Source organism: Mustela putorius, unplaced genomic scaffold (genome assembly GCF_011764305.1).
Source record: "Mustela putorius furo isolate JIRA1106 unplaced genomic scaffold, ASM1176430v1.1 tig00003863_pilon_pilon_pilon, whole genome shotgun sequence".
Taxonomy (NCBI): Eukaryota; Metazoa; Chordata; class Mammalia; order Carnivora; family Mustelidae; genus Mustela; species Mustela putorius.
In genome coordinates, this window is record NW_025422015.1 from 24,078,950 (window position 1) to 24,104,888 (window position 25,939).

General features: G+C 36.6%; 1 protein-coding gene across 5 annotated transcripts in view; it reads right to left on the reverse strand.

Moving 5' to 3' along the window:
- The window catches only part of LAMA2 (laminin subunit alpha 2), a 637,158-nt gene that overhangs the window by 196,406 nt on the left and 414,813 nt on the right, over window positions 1–25,939 (reverse strand). For all 5 annotated transcript variants that reach the window (XM_045066381.1, XM_045066380.1, XM_045066378.1 and 2 more), the window contains 6 exons: window positions 25,563–25,706; window positions 24,723–24,902; window positions 24,426–24,614; window positions 24,212–24,345; window positions 20,504–20,621; window positions 13,259–13,393 (listed from right to left, as the gene is read on the reverse strand). In XM_045066381.1, the coding sequence (XP_044922316.1) occupies window positions 13,259–13,393; window positions 20,504–20,621; window positions 24,212–24,345; window positions 24,426–24,614; window positions 24,723–24,902; window positions 25,563–25,706 (900 nt within the window). The remainder of the gene's footprint in view (window positions 1–13,258; window positions 13,394–20,503; window positions 20,622–24,211; window positions 24,346–24,425; window positions 24,615–24,722; window positions 24,903–25,562; window positions 25,707–25,939) is intronic.

Sequence of the window (25,939 nt, forward strand, 5' to 3'; positions counted from 1 at the left end):
TCTGGCCATTTATGTTTCTTCTAGAATGGTGCTAGTAAGTACTAAAAATCCTGGGACCTTGGTGAGTGCCTGTCAATGGACTTTCTGAAACCAAACCAAGCATATATGTTTTAAGAGGCAACAAGAGGCAAAACAAAACAAAACAGAACAAAGGTCACCCCAGTTACTATACTAATGTTACTACTACTAATGTTATCCATCTAATTCTTGCCATATTTTGATAACTTTTTATAAATAGAGTGGACCCAATCTGAAACCAGGCATCCCAGGTCAAAATTTTCTTTTTCATGTTTGCATAGCAAGAGGCACTTGGGCTATGTGCTTTAACATTTCCAAAAGGAAATGAGAATAGTTTCAGAATACTGTGTGGTTTTGTAATTAAAGTTCTCATAAAGCAAAATTATACTTAACACATTGCAATAATTCATGCAATGAGCACTTAGGGAGAGCTATATGTCAAGCACTGAGAGGAATCAAGCAAGAGAAAAAGGTAAAATGACATCCGACTCTATACTAATTTACTTCTACTTTGGGAAAATTATTTTAAAAAATGCCAAATAAGAAACAAGGCAGCAGGAATGCAATACTGACTGTTATGTAGAGGAAATGTGATACTTGACTTGGGGAGTTGAGAAAATGGAGGGAAAAGGAAGACTATGGATTGCGTTTTTGCTTGATTTTTATAACACAGGGTTTGGAGTGGTTTATAAAAATGACTTCTTATAAAGAATCTCAGAAGAAAAGTTGAGAAGCAAAAAAGTCAGTAATAAAATAGCTGTCTATGTTATGGAACTGATTTGAGCAACTCAGCGGGAGCTACAGAGACGCCTGTAGGCTCCATATTGAACTTTGTCCACATCCCCTATGCTGGGCTTTTGGCTTCATTCAAAAGAGAAGCACATATTTACTTTTCATGTGTGTTCTAATGGCCAGACAAAGTTTGGTACTGTATGTGTGGTCATCATAACACACAGTAACTGATGTCAGTTCCTCCACACTGGAATTAGAAATTTTTTTAGGACTTCTCATGACTCTTTTTTTCAGAGTTTCTGCTCTTGCATAGGGTGAAATCATGACATTACCATGATGAATTTTAGGCCATTGTTTTGGTTTTTACATTTGGGGGCTATATTTGAAAATGCATTACACCACTTACAGATGTCTTTTATAATAATGTAAAATGAATCCAGTTTCTTATATAATAGGCTATTTACTTCAAATACGCTCAATCTCCACCTCTCAGCAGACGACAGTACCCTATTTTCAGAGAATAGGAAGCACTCATTCGAGTGTTCCCTCAGATTCCTGTGAAAGACTTGCCATCTGGCTCGCAGTACTTTCCATCCTTTTAACATTTATTTCTGTCCACAGGAAGTGGTGTTTGTCCTTTGTCTGAAGCGATTCTCTTCCTAAACTGGATTCCTTGCCTTTCTGCCTCCCCCTTTTCATCAGCATCTGCATTTTTCCCTTCTTTGCTCATTTTTCCTATTAGCATTTGAGGTTGGCCCAGACTTCTCTAGCTCAAAAATATCTCGGGCCTCAGATCTCTGGAAATTTCCATCCTATCTTTGATAAGCATTTTAAAAAGCATTGTTTACATTCCTGATTTCTATTTCCTTATCTCCCTTCAGCACTCCCCACTTTAAAAAAGTCTTCTCATGTTACCCTTACTCCAGGCTCACTGATAAGGTCTTTGTTGATAAATCCAAATTTACTGATAATAGTAAGTCCTTATGATACATGAATTTTCTGCAGCAGCTAATATTTCTGGCTACTCTTTGAATTTTCTCTTCCTATGGTTTCTTTAATGGTATGGTCTGCTGATTTTTCTCCTAACTCTTCGGCTACTGTTTCTTATGCTCCTTCATGGACTCTTTCTTCCCTTCCTGTGTAGTAAGATTGGGTTCTTGATTCTACTTTGGCTCTCACTTCTTTTTTTTTTTTTTCTTTTCTCACCTTTTCTCTACACACTCTACATTGGTGATCTCACCCATTACTATGACTTTTGGTTATCACCTATTTGCCAAAATCTCTAAATTTTATATATTCAGGCCAGATGTCTCTAATGAGTTCTAGACTTACATTTCCAAATGCTTCCTGGATAGATCTTACTTCATAACAAAAGCACCTTGAATTTGAAATATCAAAGATTAAGCTCATCTCTCTTTAAACCTGCTAATACTTCTGTATTGTCCATTTCATCTGGGGTCACTATCACTTGCTCAATTGCCCAAGCCAGCTATCGAAAGGCCTCTCTCATCCCAGAGAGCCCGTTTGATCAGTGTGTTCCATGATTCTATTACTCTCTGTTTGTTTACTTCCTTGTCCCTACTATTTTTTATCGGGCTAGTCTCATTTTTACCTGGCTTACTGGAACAGAATTTAGCTAAAGATCCTGCTTCTAATTTTATTTTTTTTAATGCAATGATTTCCCTACACTGCAATCAAAATGATCATCCTACAGAACTTTTCAAACCATGTCTTTCTCTTGCTGGAAAGTCTGCACTAGTTGTCCATTGCCCTCAGGATGAATTATACACTTTCCAACATGGCAAGAAATACCTTTCTCATCTGCTTGCTTACCCCTCCAGCCTTACCTTTAGCCACTGCCACCTTCGTATGCTGTGTGAAAGCCATAGAGGACCATTTGAAATTCTCATATTTCGTGCTCTCTTTCCTCTGGGACTTCTTAAATGCAAAGCCCTTCACTTACCTGGTTAGCAGCTACTCAAGTCAGCTCTCATTTTATTATTTTTTAATTATTATTTTTTAAAGATTTTATTTATTTATTTGACAGAGAGAAATCACAAGTAGATGGAGAGGCAGGCAGAGAGAGAGAGAGAGGGAAGCAGGCTCCCCGCCGAGCAGGGAGCCCGATGTGGGACTCGATCTCAGGACTCTGAGATCATGACCTGAGCCGAAGGCAGCGGCTCAACCCACTGAGCCACCCAGGCACCCCAGCTCTCATTTTAAATGTTGTTTTCTCTGATAAACTTTCCCTGATGTCCCAAGTCTGGGCTCAATGCTCCTTCTAGCTCAACACTAGACTGAATCATGGTAGTTATTTGATGACTATTCTGCATGGCTGAATGTACAATATAGGAAATACAGATCAAACTGGTCAGTCTCCTTAAGATGAAAAAGGCCAAGTCTCAGTCTAATAACTTTATAGAAATATGATTAATAGAACAAGATAATTTGTTGTATTCTGAATTAGGATTGGTTGTATAAGTACCATGATCTTCTTTTGTTCGGCCATCCAAAAGAACCAGTATTTTAGCAATAAAATAGCCATTCCATATTTAAGAACAGTATGGCAAGAGATAATGGTTCTGAGATAAATTACCCATAAATTCCAGTCTAAATCATTCAGCAAGGTGTCAAATTGTGAGTTAGCTGGAGAGTGTTTTAAGAACATATGTTACAGTTAAGTGAATAACTATGTCCCCAAAGAATAGGCAGGATCTTATACAATTATCAGCATTTTGCATTTAAAGATTTTATTTATTTATTTGTCAGAGAGAGAGAGAGAGAGAATGCACAAGCAGGCAGAGGCAGAGAGAGAAGCAGGCTCCCTACTGAGCAAGGAGCCCGATGTGGGACTCAATTACAGGACACTGGGATCATGACCTGAGCTGAAGGCAGTGGCTTAACTGGCTGAGCCACCCAGATGTCCCAGCATTTTGCATTTAAAAATAAACACACTGCATAATGAATTATTTTACATAACCTAACATAACATTAATAATTGACTCAAAACACTTAACGACAATATTGATCATTATCAGAAATACAGAGATACAAAAATATGGTTTGCTGCTCTTACACCTGCAACTCTATATAATTTCTTCATAGATCGAGTAAATATTTTAGCCTTGACAGTCAATCTTTTACAGAGTTGCTGACATACTAAACTTGGTTAACAAAATCAAATGTTCTGTTTAGGTCCACAAACACAACACATAAATCATGATGCTATTTTTGAAACTTTTTGACAGAGACCTTTCATATGACTTTCCTGACTACTTTGAAGCACAATATTCACCTTGTACAGAAATTAATCTCTAGGAAAATATCCTGTATTTTAGATGTCTGATAAGAAGTTTAATTATATTCTCAAGAGTGGTAGTATACTTTCTAGTACCTTTTCAATAATAGATTAGAATATATGATATTGGTAGGGGTTTTTTGCACATGGGAAAACTGGTGGTATATATTCCTCTACTAAATCAAAATAATATAACATTAATATTATATAGTACCTTAGATATGAGGGGAGAAGTTGCTTAACTTAGCTCTCTTTCTTTAAAGGGATGCCTACCCACTTTTTTTTCAATACATTATTGAATGAATGGATACTTATAAGGCAGCCCTTTTCATCTTGTATAATTAGAAGCTATTAAGTTTTTCTTCATGTTGAATGAAAACACATCTCATTCTTACTTTCAGTCAATGATCCAAGTTCTGCCCTGGGAAGCTACGAAGATTAAATCTAATTCCCATTTCTCAAGGAAAGTCCTCAAATATCTATGAAATACAATTACTTCCTAAATCTCTTCAAGTTAAACATTTAATAATCTTGATCACTCAGAATTTCTCTTAAAATAGATATTAAAGTCTCTTCCTGTGATTTGAAAATACAGTGACTGTACTCCCTTCCCTGATCTGGATCTTGTATACACGACTCCCCAGTCAAGTAAAAACTCCTATTTCACAGGAATTGTTACTACACATCATTTCCTCTGCTCTTTCCCTAAACACTAGAATATAAGCCCCTAGAGTGCAAGTCCTCTGCCTTCTTCATCTCAGTATCTTTTTGTCAGCTACTGCAATACCTGCACATTGGAAATATTTATAAATGCCACAAGAATGAATGAACAAGAAGAATGAAATGAACCTACCTAAGTTCAGAATCTTTTATATTAATTGTTAATTGTGGTTCATATGTCTACCTGTCAGGCTCTTTAAGCTTTTTTTTTTTTTTTTAAGATTTTATTTATTTATTTGACAGAGAGAGATCACAAGTAGGCAGAGAGGCAGGCAGAGAGAGAAAGGCAGAGGAGAAAGCAGGCTCCCTGCTGAGCAGAGAGCCGATGCGGGACTCGATCCCAGGACCCTGAGATCATGATCTGAGCCAAAAGCAGCCGCTTAACCCACTGAGCCACCCAGGCACCCCTCTTTCAGCTTCTTGACCACCACCTAATACATTAGGTAACACTTCCTGCTTTCTTTGATACATCTCATCCAAATCACTGATCACAGGGCTGGCTGAAACACAAAGCCTGTATCTCATCATTGGAGATGTGAATCTACAACCCAGCACACATTCTTCAGTGCAGAGAACCTTCTACAGTCATCACATTTGTTAACAAGTTACTATCTGGCCCATCTCTTCAAACTTGTTTGTGAAAATATCAAGAAACATCCTATCAAATGCCTATTTAAACAAACCAGAGTTTGGATCATAGATCTGATCTTTACTGGCTTATGACTTGAGCAAATTATTTAATTTCTGTCAGCATTAGTTTATCAACTGTAAAAGAGGGAACAATTATATTTACCACATAAGTTTCCTATAAGAATAAATGAGAAAAAAAATCTATCTACAGGGATCAGCTTTAGGCCTGGCACATATGTAAATAGGGTAGAACATTTGGGGACTATTACTATTTTTGCTGAATTTGAGATATGATATATCACACTTTATGATGAATTTAATATCATAATGGGATTCAGGAAGGATCTCAGATATTTTACATACAGTAACCCTAGCAATAAGTCTCATATGTTTATTTTGAGTGAACCTATACTGATTTCTAATGAGCACTTGTTTTTTCTACACTTAGATATTAAGTAAGCAATCTTTAAGTTTTACTGGAGATCATAATCAGTGCTTGCAAAAAAAAAAATCAATGCTTGCTACATTTTACTTTCCTTTATAAACCTGGAGTGGCATTTCATCCTATGGTAAATTTCATATTTCATGATTTTTGCAAATATTTTCCATGCTGCAGATTCTATCAGTACTCTAAGATAGAATTCACCTAAGCCTTCAAAATCAAATCATTTAATCAGATAACAGTGTATTTATTCTCTCTCACACTCTGTAGATAGCATTTTATAGTGGATTTGAAACCTGATTCTAATACATTTTAGCTAAGGCTCTGTAGGTTACTTAAATTTTCTAAGCATTAATTTTCAGAGTTGTAATACAATGCTAACAATCCCTATTTTAGTCAGATTTTTAGATAAATTCAGTAAGGTATGGTTTATAAAGTATCTTAAAAACAGTAGATTTTAGTTATGAGTCTGTTTACCAAATATAGGGCTAACTACTTAATCACAGAAGCTGGTGGTTTCAGACAACAGAGCTGGTCAACAAGGATTGTTTTTTCCTTTTCATTTTAAAAAAAGAAATGATAGAATGAAAATAATATTTTCACAAATTATTTGGTCTGCAAAAAGTTATCTGAGCTTGAGGAGAATTCAACATTCCCTTTAAAATTTTGCAAAAATAATACTAACCACAGGGGTATAGTGTTTATATATACAGAGAGTTGTAGATATAGATATAGACAGATACAGATGTGTGTGTTATATTAACTTGGAAACGTTATCTTTCTATCTACCCATCTGTACATCTATCCATCCATCTATCTATCTATCATCTATCTACCTATCTACCTTCCTACTACCTGAGATTATCTACTAGGTGTATGTGTGGATCCTGAATGGCAGTTGTTTCTTCACCTCCGCTTCCCCCTGGCTTGGGGTTCAATACCACATAGGTTTTGCTCTTCCACTTTCCTTAAAAGTTTCCTTAAGGAAAATTTTCCTTACGGGACAATAGTACTGGGCTATTAGTAGTAACATATTTATGTGTAGGATATATTAATGCCTAGAGTGAAACAACAGTTCTCTGATAAGTATCATTAGGAATTATGAAGAGAATAGTTATTAAGTGATGTGGATTTTATTTAAAAGGTGAAACACTTAGACTGTAAAGTTTTCTATAGTGTTATTCTTTTCTACTCCATATTTTTGAAGAACGATATGAGAAAAAAAGTGAGGAATTCTAGCATAGCACTGATAGTGATTTTTACATGTTTTGATTATCACCCGATTGATTCTTGGACTATAAATGGTAGATAACAGGTAGGATAATTACTATCTTCATCATCATCGTCATCACTATCACTTTTCTGGAGCTTGCCACGCACTAAGTAGTGTTCCATACCCTTTATACAATATTTCATCGAATCCTTACAAGAACTCTGAGTAGCTACGATTATTATCTTCATTTTATAAATGAAGAAACTTATGGTTTGTCTCCCTCCCAATCCCATCTTGTTTCATTTATTCTTCTCGTACCCACTTAAGCCCCCATGTTGCATCACCACTTCCTCATATCAGGGAGATCATATGATAGTTGTCTTTCTCTGCTTGACTTATTTCGCTAAGCATGATACGCTCTAGTTCCATCCATGCATATGTTTATAAAAAATAAAAAAATATATATATAAATGAAGAAACTAAGACCCCACTGATGTGACATAACTAACTGGTCTCCCACAGCCCGTAAAAAATGAAGTGAGGATTGGGACCAAAACAGTCTGACCACACAGTCATGCTTATGATCACTTGACCCAAAGTTGAGGGCATTGCTCTGTGTAATGGTGTTCATATTAAACTGGGATCCATACTACACATAGCAAAGAAATCACTATGCTTCAGGTTCCCTCAGTTATAGCATCAGAGTAATAATAGCTATTTCCTGTATGCCTCCTGGGGCTATTACAAAGATGAACAAAGTTGCCTAAATTCTAAAGTTACGTGCTCCCTGAAGGAAAATATAAGAATTCAGAGCATAGCAACTTATACTATCTGTGCATGTCTGATGTGCACATGTATTTATTTTTTACTTCATCTGGGGATATCTCAAAAAAAAATTTGTAGCACAAAAATAGCTATAATAACCAATTGTTATAAAGAGGACAGTATAAACAATTTTTATCCTAAAAGATGAAGTTAAACTGTATCCTTTATGAATGTTTTAAAATTAATCATATGGGAGTGCCTGGGTGGCTCAGTCAGCTAAGGGTCCAACTCTTGATTTTGGCTCCAGTCATGATCTCAGGGTGTTGAGATCGAGTGCTGTGTCAGGCTTTACACTCAGCATGGAGTCTGTTTGATATTCTTTCTTTCCCTCTCCCTCACTCACGCTTTCTCTTTTTCTCTTCAAAATAAATAAATCTTAAAACAACAACAAAAATCGTATGAATTAAACATAACCTGTTAAAAAATACCAGTGAAGATTACATAAGAAGGAAGAACAATGCATTTAATTCTCACTTAAGATATATAAATTAATCCCCTTTCTTGAAATTATTTATTGAATTTTACAAGCCAACAGATTAGAGAGAGACTACTACACTGAGCATATAGTAATTGTTTCAAGAATTCAAGGATAGTTAATATTATTCAGTTATTCATCTAGTCAATAATATCATTCATCATTCTGTTTAAGGTAAAAAGAAATATATGCTCATATCTAAAATGCATATCTTTAATGCATCTTTACCTTTATTCTACTCCTCACAAGCCCATAATCAGTTTTAATATCCTATCTTGACTGAAAGGGAGTATCCTTAAGTCAAGAATAAAAAGAAGTTTTCTAAACATGATAAAGAATAATTATCTTCAGCTAACCACTAGCATCATACTTTGTGACAAAAGACTTGAGGCATTCATATTAAAATTAGGAATAAAATAGGAAACTAATTACCCTCCTATTTAACATTTTTAGAAGACTTAAGGCAAAAACATAACCTATTATATCAGGTATACCTTCTGGCAAGGAAAAGCACAATTATAACTATCTGTAAATAATATTATTATAAATATAAAAATAACTGAAAGAATCAACTGAGAAATTTCTAAAACTAAAAAAGTGGTTGGATATCAAAAATCAATTCTGCTAATGTTTATCAGTAATGACAAGTTAGTAAATATATCGAAACAGAAAAAAATGTAACATTCACCATTGAAGTAAAAATGTAAGATATATAGAAATAAGTTTAATATAAGAAATGTGTAATTTATATAGGTAATAATAAAAACAGTATACTCTGAGACACAAAATGGTTTGAATGGAGAAGAATATTATACTCCGAGGTTGAGGGAAGATAACTGATTAGTGTAAAAACAGCAATTCTTTACATATAGGCTTAATGCCATTCCAATAAAAATTCCAGTAACATTTTTTGGTGAAGAGATTGAAACTGTGAATCAGAATGTTGTCTGGAAGGATATGTAATTACATCTAGTCAAGAAATTAGAAAAAGAAGAAACGCCTTAGTTTGCCATATTTTTTAAAAAAGATTTTATTTATTTGAGAGAGAGAGAGAGAGAGTATGAGTAGGGGGAGGGGGATAGGGGAGAGGCAAAGGGAGAAGCAGACTCCCACTGAGCAGGGAGCCCCATGTGGGGCCTGATTCCAGGACCTGGGGATCATGACCTGAGCCAAAGGCAGATGCTTAACAGACTGAGCCAAGCACCCCTACTATGCCAGATATTATGACTTGTATAAAATGAACTTGATCAGAGTACCCTAATAAGAGCTAGAAGGTAAATAGCTCAGAATAGATGATCCTTTAAGCATATCTTAATATGGATAAAACATATTTGTATAAATTCAGATACCATGATGTATTAAGGAGAAAAGGAAATGTTAATACATGAACGTTTCTTTAAAGTAATAGGTAATGGGAATTAAGGAGGGCACATGATGTAATGAGCACTGGGAGTTATATGCTATTGATGAATTACTGAACTCTACATCTGAAATTAATGATATGTTAACAAATTGCATTTAAATAAAATAAGTAAAAATAAATAAAATTTTTAAAAAGTAATATATATCTGAAGAAAGATACTGCCTCATACCAGGATAAATTCTAGAGAGATTAAATACCTGGTCTAAAATTTAATCACAGAAACAATGGTAAATACCATGGTTTCTCAGTGTAGGTACTGAAAGGCATGTGCTTGGGTAAGATAACCTTGCGAATGAGTATAAGTTAGAGAAGCAAACTGTTTCAAGGATTAAATCTTAGGACCCCCAGTATGTAGATCTCAGGTATGGAGGAAAACATAGCAATGAAGACAGAAGGAGTAGTCACCTGATTTAGAAATCCTGGAAGAGCATGTCCAGGGAAGTCAAGTGAACAAAAAGTTTTAAGAAGAGTGGCTGATTTAGGGGAGCCTAAGTGGCTCAGTGGGTTAAAGCCTCTGCCTTTGGCTCGGGTCGTGATCCCAGGGTCCTGGGATCAAGCCCCGCATTGGGCTCTCTGCTCAGCAGGGAGCCTGCTTCCCTCTCTCACTCTGCCTGCCTCTCTGCCTACTTGTGAACTGTCTGTCAAATAAATAAATAAAATCTTTAAAAAAAAAAAAAAGAATGGATGATTTAAAGTAGCAAATGCTGCTGATTGATCAAGAAAGATGAAGACTGATATTTGACTATTAGTTAACTGGTTAGTACAATAGCAGGGGTAAAAGCCTGATTTTAGTAATTCAAGAGAGAATGGAGGAAACTACAGAAGGAGTATAAATAATTCCTCACTGTATATAAGGAGAGGAATAAAGTAGTAGAAGTCAATAGGGAAAATGAAGTCAAGAGAGTTTGCTTTTATTCTTTTTTTTTTTTTTATGTTTTTAAAGATCCGTCCATTTATGGGATGCCTGGGTGACTCAAATGATTTAATATCCAACTCAATTTTGGCTCAAGTAATGATCTCAGGTCCCGGGATTAAGCCCTGAGTGGGGTTCCATGCTCACTCTGGAATCTGCTTAAGATTCGCTCTTGCTCTCCTTCTGCCCCTCTCCCTGTACACGCTCTATCTCTAAAATAAATAAATTAAATATTTAAAAATTCATCCACTTATTTTAGAGATAGAGAGAGCATGTGCACATACATGTACATGGTGGGAGAGGCAGATGGAGAGAATCTTTCATCAGATTCTCCACTGAGCATGGAGCCAGACACATGGCTCAATCCCATGACCCATGAGATTTTAACCTGAGCAAAATCCAAGAGTCTGTTGCTCAACCAACTGTGCCACCCAGGTGCCTCTATTTTTGTTTGTTTGTTTGTTTGTTTCCACATTTTTATTATTTTTTTAAGATAGCAGAAGAAACAAACAGTGATGATGCAAGAGAGAAGAGGAAATAGGGATGGGCAGAATGATGTCCTTGAGCGAGAGAAAGGGCTGGGATCCAGAGCATAAGCGCAGATGTGGTCTAGAAACAAGAAAAGTTCATCCAAAATGATGAAGAGTCAGAGTAACTGCACACAGATGCAGAATGGTGGGTACATGTGGTAATGGGGGATTCTATTAGTTCTCTTTCAACTACTTCTAATCTTTCAATGAAATGAAAGCATGACCATCTATTGAGAGTAAGGCTGGAAAAGGGTTGGGGGAGGGGTTTGAGGGCTTGAAGGAGAAGGTATGAAATAATCATCCAGAAATGTGGGAGAGGGAATGGACTGAAGTAGAGTGATATGATTGCAGAGTAGCACAAAGGGTCAATCTGAAGTGAGCAATCATCGATTTATGGTGAGACTAGACAGCATAGTTACCTGTTTCTCAGCAGCCACATTCAGCTTAGAAGGCACAGGTATGGAGCCAGAGGATGTAATGAGTGTTAGAATTAACTGAATGAAAACAAGTAAAGGAGTTGCAAGAGAAATGAACATTATAAGGAAGTGATACTAAAGAGGGGTCATGAATATTGAGCTGGTTGAGAAAGGGAGGACCTGAGGGAGCCAAGGAGCAATGAAAAGCCGTGAGCACCAATGGTGACACCAAAAAGGTTGGAACTGATGTATCCAGAAGAAGTGAACTGGAGAGAAAACAGATGATGGCTGAAGAAGAAGACAGTTGACCTGGGACTGTGGAGGCATTGCACTTTCTTGTAATGACAAGTTCAGGAGCAGCACTAAGGAGTGAGGACAAGAAGCAGAGTTAAGGGTATGGAAGAGTTAATGTCATGAACACTAAAATCACCAAGGATTATGATAAGAATAGTGCTAGAGAGAATGGCAATGATAAAGAGGAAAAATCTTCAAGGAATGAATGAGGTGGATGCCCTGACGGTTAGTAGAGAACAGGGATGAGCAGGTGTGGTGGGCAAATAGATAGGGGCATGTGATTCAAAGCCACGTGTTGTAATGGGGGAGAAGGAAGATGACAGGGAAATGGTGGTGAGGAGTAAGGACTCCTGCTTCCTTTCAGACTCAGGTAAATGCAGAGTGTGAGGCAAGAGCTACCCCTTGGAAGGCTCTAGGGGGAGCAGTATGTCGGGGACAGCAAAATGAAGAGAACACTAAAGGAAGAGGGAGAATATGTAGTGGAATTTGCTGAGTTTCCACTTTGAGTTCCAGAAGCCTCACTGGAGGGGTTTCAGTAGATGAGCAGAGATGGGAAACGGGTTTAGCAAATCTGGTGTCCAGACCTGTGTGAGGATTAGAGTCTGGGGAACTCTGTCTGGTGACATGGCAAACCTAAATTTCTTGGAGTCCTGACTATTTCAAGGTAGGTTAGCAGTGTTAGAGGGCAGGCTATTAGCATGAATATAACAACAACAACAAAAAAAACAAGAGTAGCTTGGAACCACTTCTATGGGAAGTGGTTAAATTATGGGCTATCTAATCAAAGACTAAACATTTCAAAGAACATCAAGCAACCTAACACATTCAGAATAGGTACATTTAAAAAGTGGAACATAAAACAGCACCTATGGTATTATATAAATCTTGTGTATAAATATATGCATAAAATTCATAGAACTCTAATACCTAAAATATTAAATGTTCAGTTGAATTTTGGGTGACTTTATCTTTTCAAAATTTTTTTATCATTTCCAAATTTTTAGTAAGTTTATTTTTGTATGTAATCAGAAAAAAACCCTCATATGATTTTTAAATAAATCGTAGTGTCCTCAGGTGTTCTCCTAAACTGCTATTAATATTTTATTTCTTGACATGAGCAGTGGCTTTTCCAATGATCAATTTTTAATTACTTTAAAAAATGTATAATATGGTTAATGTCTTTTTTCCCATGTTTTATTTCACACATACACACACACACACACACAAGTTCCCTGTCACTTAGATCTTTCGCCTCTGCACATGGTCTCTGAGCATGTGTAAAGATAAATGAGCACATGGACCTTATACAAGAAAGACACAGGTAAATACCTGGCATTTGGAGGTTTCAGGATCACACAGGGTGCTGTGTCCATTACACTGACATGGAACGCAGGTGCCCAGAGTTGGTCTAGGAGTGTGGCTACCCGGCTCAGACTGCAGGCGATAAAATCCTGGCATGCATGTCTAAAAGAAAAGGAAAGCAATTAGGACAGTCTAATGATGAATCTTGGTTTAGCAATACTTGGGTTCCTTGGTGGTGAAAAAGGACTTCTTTCCCCCTACCTGAATTAAAGGCAACATCACTTCTAAACACAAGGACCAGTTTTGATTCCTAATGTGTATTTCTGTGTGGTTCTTAACGTATACAGAAGGCATCCTAGACCTCAGATCTTGGCAAAGGAGAACTGTCATTTACATATACCACTCAATCTGAAAAAGCTTCAAATAGTCTTTTTCTTGAGAAAGAGGTTTGTTTTTTAATAAAATTGTCATTTGGACTAAAGAGAGAATTCCAATGTCCTTGACAACTTAAAATCTGCTTCTGCTATGCTTGATGGATAACTAGCTAATGTCCAATGAGACTCAGAGAAGTATTAAATAAATAGAAAAGTGTCATGGTTGCATTTTTTATATTGATATAATTTAAAGACGATAAAAGCAAGAAACTTAAAATCCTCATGTCTTGGGAATATTAGGCCACCAATAAAATTTATCTTTCCCTCATCTATTTTTTTCATTTTGCAATAAAAATCCTAGAGCAAACAGAAAACTGCTAGCAAAGCTGACATATGCAGAATCAAGACTCCCATCTTCATTCGGGTTTATTATGCAAATGTATAAAAAAAAATCTCTGGCTTTCAGGAAGGAAGCCTGTAGCCCCTGAAGAGGTAATGAGAGTGGTCTTGGGTTCCAAGCTCAGTCCTCTTGATCTGCAAAGCTACTGCATTTATTAGACATTATTTGATTTATGAGTGAGAAGTAAGACTTAGTTCCTCAGATCCTAATGAAGTTTATAAAGGGTCTGTTTTAACATCTTGACTATGTAGGAATTTTTTTTTTTTTTTTAATAGCATATCTTATTCCCATTGATGGAAGAATGATCGCTGAGTAAGCAGGAAAAAACCATATGCACTATGAACTTCCTAATGCCTCTGTTTTCTTTTGGTTGTGGCCTAGGTCCTCCAGAGTTGTATTTGCAAAAAAGCTCCTTGGAAAAAGAAAAAGATCAATAGTCAGTCTTCCCTCGCTTATTTTGATTTAGATACTGCAAAAGTACCTCAATTTAGCATTCAATTGTGCTTTTATCACAACCTACAAGAAATTTTAATGAGGTTAAATAATATCCCAGCTTTGAGCAAGCTGATAAAGAAAGTCAGGGAGAGTATTCAAAATACTTTGAGTCTCATTTGTCTTATGGTGGACTTCAACATATATTTTAATATTTATTCATATTATTTAAAATCAAGGTTCATATCGCTCTATTGTTACCAAATAAGGTCTAGAAATTATGGCTGAGAAATTATTTAAGAAACTGAAGAAACCATTCAAAGTATATTTAGAGATATTTCATAGTATGATTTGCTCCAGTTCTTTAATAAGCTGATTAAAGAATAAAACTGGATTTTCTTTACCTGGATTTCATCCTTGGATACCTATATAATTATTGTTATCTTACTGGTGTATTTGCTTTGGTGTGCATGTGTGTCTATGTGTCTGTGTCTGTGTCTGTGTGTGTAAACGTGAAAATCACACAAAGAGTTTTTGTAGCTCCATTTTATACCTCAAACAGAAGTTTAAAACAAGGCTCAGAGGAAGAATAAAGTTCAGAAATAGGAATTTTCATTGAGGAATTACATATAATTCAGTGCTATAAACTGAAATCTGAAGGTCAGTGGGCAGGTGAAGTTTACTCTAACACACTCAATTACCCTTATTACCATGACTCTTCTCAGGAAAGAGAGTAGGATGAAGCAGAAAAGCACCTGTGATAGGAGTCTGAGCCTGAGCTCCCAGTGGAGCTCTGCACGGAAGCTTCTAGACCTGTCTCTGTATTTCCCAACCTTGATGTACATAAAATCATCCGAGGAGTTTTAAAAGAAATTCTTTTTTTTTTAAACTTTTAATTTTTTCAAAAGATTTTATTTATTTATTTGAGAGAGAGAGAGTGGGGAGGGGCAGAGGGAGAGAGAGAGAATCTCAAGCAGACTCCCCGTCCAGTGAGGAGCCTCCTGTGAGATCACCACCTGAGCGGAAGCCAGGAGTCATATGCTCAACTGACTGAGCCACGCAGGTACCACCACCTCTAGAAATTCTCACTAAATGGGTAGAGAGTAGGTTCAGGGTTTGTTTCAAAACTCCTAGATGGGTGTAATAAGCAGTCAGAATGGAGAATCACTGGTACATGCCTCACTCTGCTGGTAATGTGTGCCTTTTAAAGGGCTGTGACACAGACTGTGACACAAATGAATACGGAAGCCTTGATTTTACAAGTTAACTTTTTTTCTAAGGGATACAGGCGAGTTGCATGGCATCATTGAGAATGTGGTTTTCACCACCCGAAAAATGAGCAGGTGTATTAACTCCGACGATTTGTGAATCTTTTAGTGCTAACACTGTAGATCAGATTCCTAAGTTGGCAAAGTAAGAGACAATACAAGAGTTAGAACCTTAAAACACTCTTTAAAGGAATTGGATATATTTATTTCATCTTAATGCCCTCCTTTCTTAGATCTGTTTTGTATTTATTCTTTCCACTTTTTGGTATTTTTGAGTCTTTCAATATCAAATGTTCTCAGTGAACTGAGGCAACATTTATGAAATAATCATGCTTGAGTCAGAATAAAAAGAGGAAAGATAATAGCATTTTTTCAAGTCCTATCTACAATCCTTCCTGAAACAAATGGAGAATTTTAAAAAAACAAATAAACACTGTTCCTTTTTTCCTAACTCAAACTTTTACAAAGTTCTCTTTCTTTGTGCTAGAGTTATTCATAGAGTTATTCATTGTCTTCTGCTGTCCTTCTATCTTTATTTTCATAATATGGCATTTCATCAAAATGTTCAAGTCTCATTTGCATAACAATGTGAGAGGATGGAGACAAAGAGAATAGAGAACCCACAGGTCCAGGCGCAGAGTTACACAACATCTCCCACCTCTCTCCTCAGACTTTAACAAGAACAACACTTGTGCCTGTTGCCTGTGGAAACCCTATCTTATATCTTCATGTGGGTTTCACAATCCTCAGTTTTATTCTTGTTCATGGCTTACTAATATGATTTTATGCAGGTATTGAATACTGCGGGCTTCAGTTTCCTCAACTGGGATATGAAGATGTTGTAGAACATTAGAGTTAAGGATGTAAGTGCATCTAGGTTTTTTGAAACAGACTTAATCGTGCTCAAATTGCAGTTTTGCTGTTTTCTAGTTGTGTGGTTGTGGGCAGGTTCTGTATCTTGCCTGGGCTTCCATTTCCTCATCCATAACATGGGGATCATAATACGTACTCAGTGCTTGGTGTTTTGCAGGATACAGTAAGCATTCAGTAAACGGTAAGTTGGTTTTTTCTTTTATAAGCTTGTTGTGAGGATTAAAGAAGGTAATGTATGTTCGGAGCTTCACATACAATAAATCAACAGAGATGCCTCTATTCCAGATAATTTTTTAAACAGTCATTGAAGACAGACTAAAAATAAAAACAGCAGTAATTGTTTTACATTGCATTGGGTAACAGAATATCCATGTCTGCCTACTTATCCATACCATGTGCCTTAATATTTTTATGCACATGAAAGCAATCTTTGGGTCTTCCATGTATAATAAAACTGGTAAGAGGTATCCCAAGCAAAATGTGCATATGGAAGAAAAAATGTCTATTTTCACTATTTTGTCTTTTGAGTTTTATGACTTGATAAGAGGTGTACATTTTGGGGAGATGTAAAAAATTATTTTTTAGTAGCCAAAAGTTACAGCTTCTCAGTGGTGACCCAGTAGACAACAGCCATTCAACGGTGAGCCAGAAGCCCTGTTACAACATGAGGGTGAGGAGAGAGAGGTTGAACTGCAAACATATGATCTAGAGATCATCTGCAAGTATTTGATCAACATGATCTAATTGTAGAGAACCACATACTCACTGCTATTTCCAGTTCTACATACAACCTAACCTGAGTTTAGGTCAGTTTAAGTCAGTTGGACAATCATGTGAACTCAGACAATGGTGAGAACTGGCTATAATCTCAGTGGCTCCCACACCAACAAATGTGGTAAGGACACTGATTCTTTATTTGACTTATAAAGGTAATCTGATCTTTACTTTAAATCATAGGTTGTAATAAACACGTATTTCTAGAACTAACATTCTCAATGAACAGGATGCCGAAGCATCATGAGATGACAGGTAACAGGCAAAGGGTAAGTGTCTTCAAATTGGCTATTATTGGCCATAACTAACACTTAATTCTATTTATTTGCAACCACATTTTGGGTGAAAACAGGAAATGAAGAGCTTGTAAATACAAATGTCTCTAGAATACCATACATTTGGCAAAAATATTGTAAAGGAATTGCTTTGTGTATTCAAGACCCAAAGCATATGTTACTGGAATGGGAGGTATTATTTCAGAACTGTCCTTAGCTGTTGCTTCGATGATTAGATTTTATGCTTGGGTAATTACACTTTAGAATCAAGATGAATTATAAATAAGATGTATAATGGATTAGAAGCAATGGGATGTGGAGAACACCTCAGGCACCTTATTATGAGAGATAGGCCTTTATCCCCATAATCTCAACACTAGGATATTACTGTAATTATTGTCTGTAAATAGGAGCTTAAGTGAAATTCACAGGACATAGGTGAAGCCACCAATGCAGATGTTGGTTTGTATGTGTTCCTAGTTTTCTTAATCTTCTTCATTTATAAGTTTCTTTATTTGTGCTGATATGTATTTTCATATAATGATGGAAAATTACTAAGATTAATGGAAAAGCATGTTTTAGAATAAGCTATTGAAAAAGCCTACCAATCACAGCAAAAAGAGTTTTTAACATTTACAATCTGGAATGGAAGGTAGACTGCATTAACTTTGCTACTCTACTCGTATTTTATTTGTAACTGAACAGTGTTCTTTTTAAATACATGCAGAAAAAAATATATCTGCAGTATAGCTTTCTCTTCAAGATGGTTAAAGATCAATCTTGACTACTTACTTAATACCTTTCATAGCTAAATAATATAGCAGAACCAGAGAATTTTAGAACTTCAAACCCAACCTGTTATTTTATAGATTGGATAACTATAGAGCAACGAAGGCCTATAACAATTAAAGAATTGACCAAGGTCAAACAGTAAACCAAAGGTATAGCCATATGCTTCTTGGGAAAAAATTCCACTTGTGTAGAAAAATCTCAATTCTTTCTGTCTTCTTCCTTTAACTCTTTCATGCTCTTTGGAAAGGCAGCCATATTCACGGTCTCATTGTTTACATCTACACTGTGTGTGCATATGTGTATTTTGGTTTGTTATGCATCTAACTGTGATATGTATGTGTACAAGTGCCTATATGTATAGGTAGGAGTTAGGATTTCAAAATGAGGTAGATTATTTGATTATTTATTACATCAAAAAAAGACACAGTCATATGAATATTGCCTTTTGGAGCAGCCACAAAGTTATAAAATTATTCCAAGTATGTTTCAAAGATATTTGCAGTTGTTCTTTTGAAATTTTTCTCTGAACAACATGGAATTTATATAACGGTAATGAAGTTGAATAGCATTTCAGTTTATAATAGAGCTTTCACACACATATTTGTTTTAATTATTGTTTTTTATTATGTTATGTTAGTCACCATACAGCACGTCATTAGTTTCTGATGTAGTGTTCCAGGATTCATTGTTTATGTATAACACCCAGTGCTCCATGCAATACATGTTCTCATTTAAATCAATCCTCATGATGATTCTACAAGTAAAAATCCTAAGGGCCAGTAACAAACCCTGAATGCCCTGTCCCAGCTATGGAGCTAGAGAGGATTCACCGAAACCAAACTCATTTTCTTTTCATTATAGCACGCTACATCTCAAGAAAATTGTATTATTTTAAAGTTACTTTAGTTTTGAGCTGGTGCCATCACCTGCCTTATGAGCCATACTCAATAAAACTCGTCAAATCCTATTTACAAAAGATGCATACTGTTTTCTATAAAGAAATCAGTGCATGGATATATAACTAATTACTCCACAATAATACTATTAACATCAACCAGCATTGACTACTACTGTAATAGTGCTCTAGGGCCATAGCTCATTTTGTCTTCATATGATTCATCAGCTGCTGGTGGGAGAGGTATTAAGCATATCTAACCAGCTATGCCATGGGCTTCAATCAATGTGCCTACCAGGAAGGCATCTCCGCTGCAGGGCTGGAGAAGATCTTGGTTACCCTTCCTTTGCTTTTGGTTGTTGCACTTTGGGGAGGACTACAGGTCTGCAGGAGACGGATGAGTGTGGTGGCAGTAAGGGATTTGGAGGTTTACCAGCTGAAGCCCAAAGAGGTTTAGCAAATCGTGCAAGGTCTCAGTCCTGGTAGAGAGTGAAGTCAAGATTCCAACTCAGGCCAGTTTCCCATCTATTCTTCTTTCCCCTATATTATATTCTACCTATTAATACTTAATATTTGCAAAAGTTAAATAGACTTCCAGAGGATAAAGATCTAAAAAATATGCCAGTTTTAAAGATAATCAGGGGAAACTCTCAGAGAGCAAAAGCAATTTAAAAAAATATATAATGACTGGATGATAGTGGCATTGTGGGAACAGTACATGTCCTTCTGAGAAGCTTATGTTGAAGGGAACAGTCTGCTATTCAGTGCCTGTGTTTTGTCATGTTCCATATAAAAACAATCTTTCAAAACCCAATATAATCCTATCTCATAATCACTGCAGCTTAAATGTCTTTAGCCATTCAGAAGAGGTGGTGAGAAAATGGCTCAGATATAATAAAGGTGCCTTATGAAAACATTCTTATTTCTTGACTGCTCTGTATTTTTACAAATCTTTTAATTTTCATCAAATATTACCCTTCAGATGTGATTCCTACTTCTAGGTCACAGTAACACCATACTCATCTCATGGTGTTTCATGCTGTGAGTGGAAGTTAAAAAAAAAAAAAAATAGGTTAAGGATATGCAATGAACAAGGAAAACTGATTGCACCCAGAATAGTTCTGAAAGTTATTTCTGTTTGGCTGGTTAGGTGAGTTGAGCTTATGCAGGTTAGCAGTAGTCAGCTTACCTCACAAGACAAACCAGAATAGCCTGGGGGACAATCACATCTTTCTATCAAGCGAGCTGGAGGCGTCACCGCTGTTATGCCTCCTTGTTCGGCTACCTCCATCGAGATCTCAGAAATCCTGCAAACAGTGAGTATACTTCGATTATCACACCAGTAAATTAAGCTCATGTCGTAAACACCCAATCCTACAAAAACAGTCTTCTCGGGTTTTTGACAATAACCTCAAGCCTGTCTTATGGTTTTCAAGTTGCCTAAATCCAGGGACTCACACGCAACATCATATCCCTGCATCTTGCCTTCCTTAAAGGCTGGGATTACACATTAGCAAAATATTCACATAAATCATAAGGAGTTTAGTAAATTAGATGTCTGATATCCTGTGGAGAAGTTATTATAAGGATCTTTTCCCCCACATTTTAAAATGTGAGTGGCTTCAGGTAGACATGGGCAATTAATTAGACATTTATATTCCTTCAAACAGACAAACCAAGGTCATTCCCCATTAGAATATCTCCCGTGGTCACTAGTGAAATTGCTTTTAATTTACAACTAGCCCGATTTCTTCCTCTTGAGTCTGGCTGTCCTTTCAAGAACTTCAGAAAACCGTAAAGAAAACAACGATTGAAGATAATCCAGTAATATTGATCTTACTGGATAAAGGAAAAGGAAGCTTTCAGATTAGTGACTTTGTTCATTTTATTAAATAAATCCTTCAACTAACTTAACTCACCCTTCCTATTGGTAGGAAGGTCCTTATAGTTGAAAAAAATATATTCCTAGTGAAAATGTTGATACCTTTTACGTTCACTTGAAATGAAGTATTAAAAAATATATGCGGTCCATAAACTCAGACTATTTCATGACTGACTAACTGGTAACATGAAATGTTCTGCAAATAAACTTTTAAATGAGAAAATGAATAGTTTTTCTTCACCAAAAGTCACCTCCAATAGCTTGAGGAGCTTGAATCATAAACTTTATAACAAGCATAGGTAGGTTTTATTGACAATGAATTCTGAATGCACACCCTGACTTCGTTGATTGTAATCTGCACTCTGAAGATCAGCCAGCCTTTATGAAACACATGTTCAATTAAAATTCAGATTTCACTCTTCCCTCCTTCTAGTTCACAAAGCTGTTTGATCTATAAACAAACCACGCCCCTCCCGTAAGGAAGACTCTACCTTCCTGTCCCCCTGGATTCTCTGTGGGAGTGAGAAGGTCACTTGAGGTTTGTTCCTGAGTCCTCTCTGTTGGCATCGTGTGGTATTTCATAACATGAGGAGTTGCTAACATCATCTTCCCTTCTCTCCCACACGCACGCACACAACAGGCTAGTGAGTATTTAAAAAACTGAGTAAAACTTGAATTGTGTGTCAACAACAGATATTTCTGCAATGCACCTGGTTTTTCTCAGGGGATAAAAGAGCAATTATTTTGCTTGAATCAGGGATTTGGGCTAACTCAGGCTTCTATTTAAGTGAATACTGAAATGCAAAGTTGTTACGTCCTTGAAATGAATGTAAGAGAAGACAAAAGTGAAGAAAAAAAGGCAATGTCAGCATTGACATTATGTAAGTCTCAAACTACATGTAAAACTCTCAAACGCTCTGCTTCTGAGACTATTTTATTTGTAACTGAACAAAGATGCAGGGTTATGTTCTAACTATCTTAGAGGGAAGATTCAAATATATTTTTCACTATATATTGACTATGTATATTTTTTATATGTTGACTATATATGCATATATATGCACATATATGACTATATATTAACTATATATAATATATATATTTCACTATATTTGACTATATATTATCACAATTCTACTGCATTAGAAAATTAAGTGCTGATCCATTGCTTTCTTTATTTTTATTGTTGATAGACAATTGCTTTAATTTTTATTAAGCTTTGAACAAGTGATTTATTTATTGATTGATCCTTAAGCTTCACAAAATGACCTCTTAAACCAAAGAATTTTATTTAGGGAGGTCTATGAATCATATAAGAGAAAGGACTTACGGGGCTGGGTGGGGGAAGACCAAAATAAAGGTGGTCTTTCCCCCATAAAATGGAATCAGTATGAGGGAAGCAAAGAAAGTAAAATGAAAAACGGATGACAATATATTTTCTATCAGTTCCACTAACCAAATGTTCCACGTGCTACCAAACTCACTGTGGTATGGAAGAATTTGCAAAATACTTATTTATTTCCACCCTCACAAATTTATCTGCTGTCTCCCAGGACATACAAACATGCCTTGGCTTCTGCCACCTGATTTATACTTGATATTTTTATATAACTAATGATATTGCTGACAGTATATTTTTGATGCATGCCTTTATTTTTAAATTATTTCACATAAAATAATCTTAGAAGTGAGAAATAGGAAAAAGGCATGAAAGAGATACAAATTTGAAAGTGAATTTTGATTTTTGATTTATTCTTTTACCCAAAGTCCCTACTTATGGTACAATCAGAAGAACGATATGGAGCTTTTGCAACAAAGAACAAAAATCTATGTTTCGTGTAGTCTAAACATCCAAAATATGGGATTTATATATTCACTGATTGCCAATAAGGGACTTCACAATTGCTTTGTTTTATTTTTTTCTAAACTGATCTACAAATTTATTACATAATACTGTTTTCAAGCAGGAAATGATAGAGAAACTGACATGCCAGAGAAAGTGAGACCCTGTGTCGGAACCTAACTTTCTGCTTCCAATAAAGGAAATTTAGCTACATGTGAGCAATTCCTCATTTTAACTCATTGGCTAAATTGTCCCTTCCACTCTAGAAAATGATCATGTGTGCTCATGTTGAAATCTGGCTTCTCCATTATCTACTTTTTCTTTATCCTATTCTTTTTAATGTATATCTTGCTATAAACCCCTTTCCCTCAGGGTTTGTGAACATGTTTACTCCTTATTATCTCATTCCTCCCTTTTACATTTTTGTTCATGGAAAATAATAGTCTATACCCATACTCTTAGTGTCACTGCATCTCATTCACAGCTTAAAACTTTGAAATTTGCTCCAGTATTCTAAAGAAATTGGTATGACGAATGGCACCATTGTAATCCCAAGTGTCAGTCTCAAAAGCTTCATTTTAATTGGCCTCTTTGGGTTAGACAAAACTAGAGTCCTTTGTAATATTCTTATCCTTTGGCTTCCATGACATCACATTTGTTATTACTATTCTTCTGTTCTTCTTCATTTGGTGTGACTTCCAATCTTTCCACATAATGATGCACAGTGAAAGGGACAATATTGTAGAGCACACTGGGATGAACCTTGAGAATGCTCACTGTTGGAAAAGACGAGCCCAACCTGACCCTGCCTGGCTCCCCTGAAGGTTGAAGGGGGTTACTTTCTCAGCAATCTTGTCATCTGTTTATAGCACAACAGTTATCTATCTTACTCTGCAGGGCTTTTTCTTCTGAATTTCTGACTGGCACCTAAAACTCACCAGGTCAAAGGTGATTTTGATGTTTTCTCCCCCCTTAAACTTGCTTCTCATCCTATTTTACGATGGTGGGAATCGGTAGTTTCTTCTGCCAGGTGACCTGGAAGCCATCCTTGACTTGTCCTCTATCATCACACTCCCAAACCAAACACTTCTAAATCTTTCCATCAGGTGTCTTACTGATCTTACCTATAGACTTTAAAATAAGAATTGAACTTTGATTCTATTACAGTTTACCTGCTTTGTCTCATGATGTTTCCATAGGTTGCCTTGATAAGAATATAATGAATATCATATATAATATCCAAGAAGTCTTCACGGGTCACCGTTCTACTGATTCGAGGATCATCGCCATAATATTTCCATTCTTTCTGTTAATAGGAAAAGAAACCACTTTGATGAAACTAAATGCAAAACCACTGGCATCCTTGCACCAAACTAATAAGCTCACCTCTGTCATTTCGATTTCATGCCGTGTCAGTTGGCCAATTAGAGGAGCAGCCATGTGCCTGACGATAATTCTAGCATGCGTCGGGGTACCACCTCGAATGATAACTTGAGGATTATAGGTAGAAAAACCTGTCTCTTCCCGAGCCTCAAAATAGATTGCGTACTTGAGTTTGCCGCCATAGGCCATCAACTACCAAAATAAAATGAGGAGTGAGATGTCAGATAAAGCCCCAAATGGCGTGATTCCAAAAACACATCTTACTTTGTTCTCCTACGACTTCAAAGTTCTTGTCCTTACCTTCTTTCCTTCAAACTGTTCTGGAAGTTTCCAATAATAAGGTTCCAAACGGAGTTCCTGTCTCACCAGGTCCATGTGTGCCACAATCTCTGGGTGTTGAAAAACAATGCCTTTGGTAGTGGTGTGCTGCAGGGCCTCATCTACCAGGGGCAGAATGGTCTGCTCAGGCTGCAGAGTCACCTACATGGGCATCAAAACACAGCAGGGGGCTAAGCTCCAATCCTTTGCACTCCTTGAAAACTAAGTTAGGGACTGTGTGTCTCTCTGTAGCCCCATTCTTGATCTGAGGAGGTGTTCTGATGAGAAACAAAACTCGTACCACATGAACCACATGAGTCTTTCTGCCTTGTTTGCACAGTAAGAACTACAACATCTGTGAAAATTGGTCTTTTACACTAATAAAAGATAGAACTTAAAAGTGGGAAGAGTTAGAGAAAAACAAAAGTAGGAATGAACACGCTGCCCCCCTAAAAGACTGTGATTCTCTAAGGCAGGTTTGAGGGAAGGTGCAACAAGTTCTGGTTTTCGTGACTGCCTTAGCACCTGCCCGCATTCATGCTCAGGGGCCCTCACTCTCCGGGATGCAGCTTCCGCCCAACCCTAGACTATAATGCCTCAGTTGCAACATCTCCCTTTCTCCCTTGGCATCTACTTCCTTATCAACAATAAGTGAGTTATTTTTAGGACTTTTAAAAAAAAGGCACAGGCCCCAGTTCTAAATGTGCACATGGGGAAAGGCTTATGTAGTTGTTTTCCTATTGCATCCTATCCCTCAGTGCCTGGCTGAAAGATACAAGCAGGAACTGACATTGTAACATGGCTCAGCGGTTCCTTACTCACCCACGTGCGGATCAGTCCTTTTGCTTCGGAACACTGGGTAGTAACCCCGAAGCAATAGCAGTTGCTGCAGCCAAGTGGGTTCTTGGCATCAAGTCCAAATTTGCCCGGCCGGCACCTATCACAGTGGATGCCTTCTACATTCACCTGAAGGGAGAGCAGAGTTCCTCAGGGTCCATAATGAGATTATGAGAAAAATAAGCTTGAGAATGAGTAATGCTTCTTCTTAATTAACCAAAAAGAAACACTGAGTAGGAGACTCACATCTCAAATGGCACATGTAGTTAAGTCAATTTCATTGTTAGGATTTCAGAAGTCTAAAAAGGGCTTTGTTTATACATAAATACATTGCAGAGGCTACTGTGTATTGGTTTTAAGAT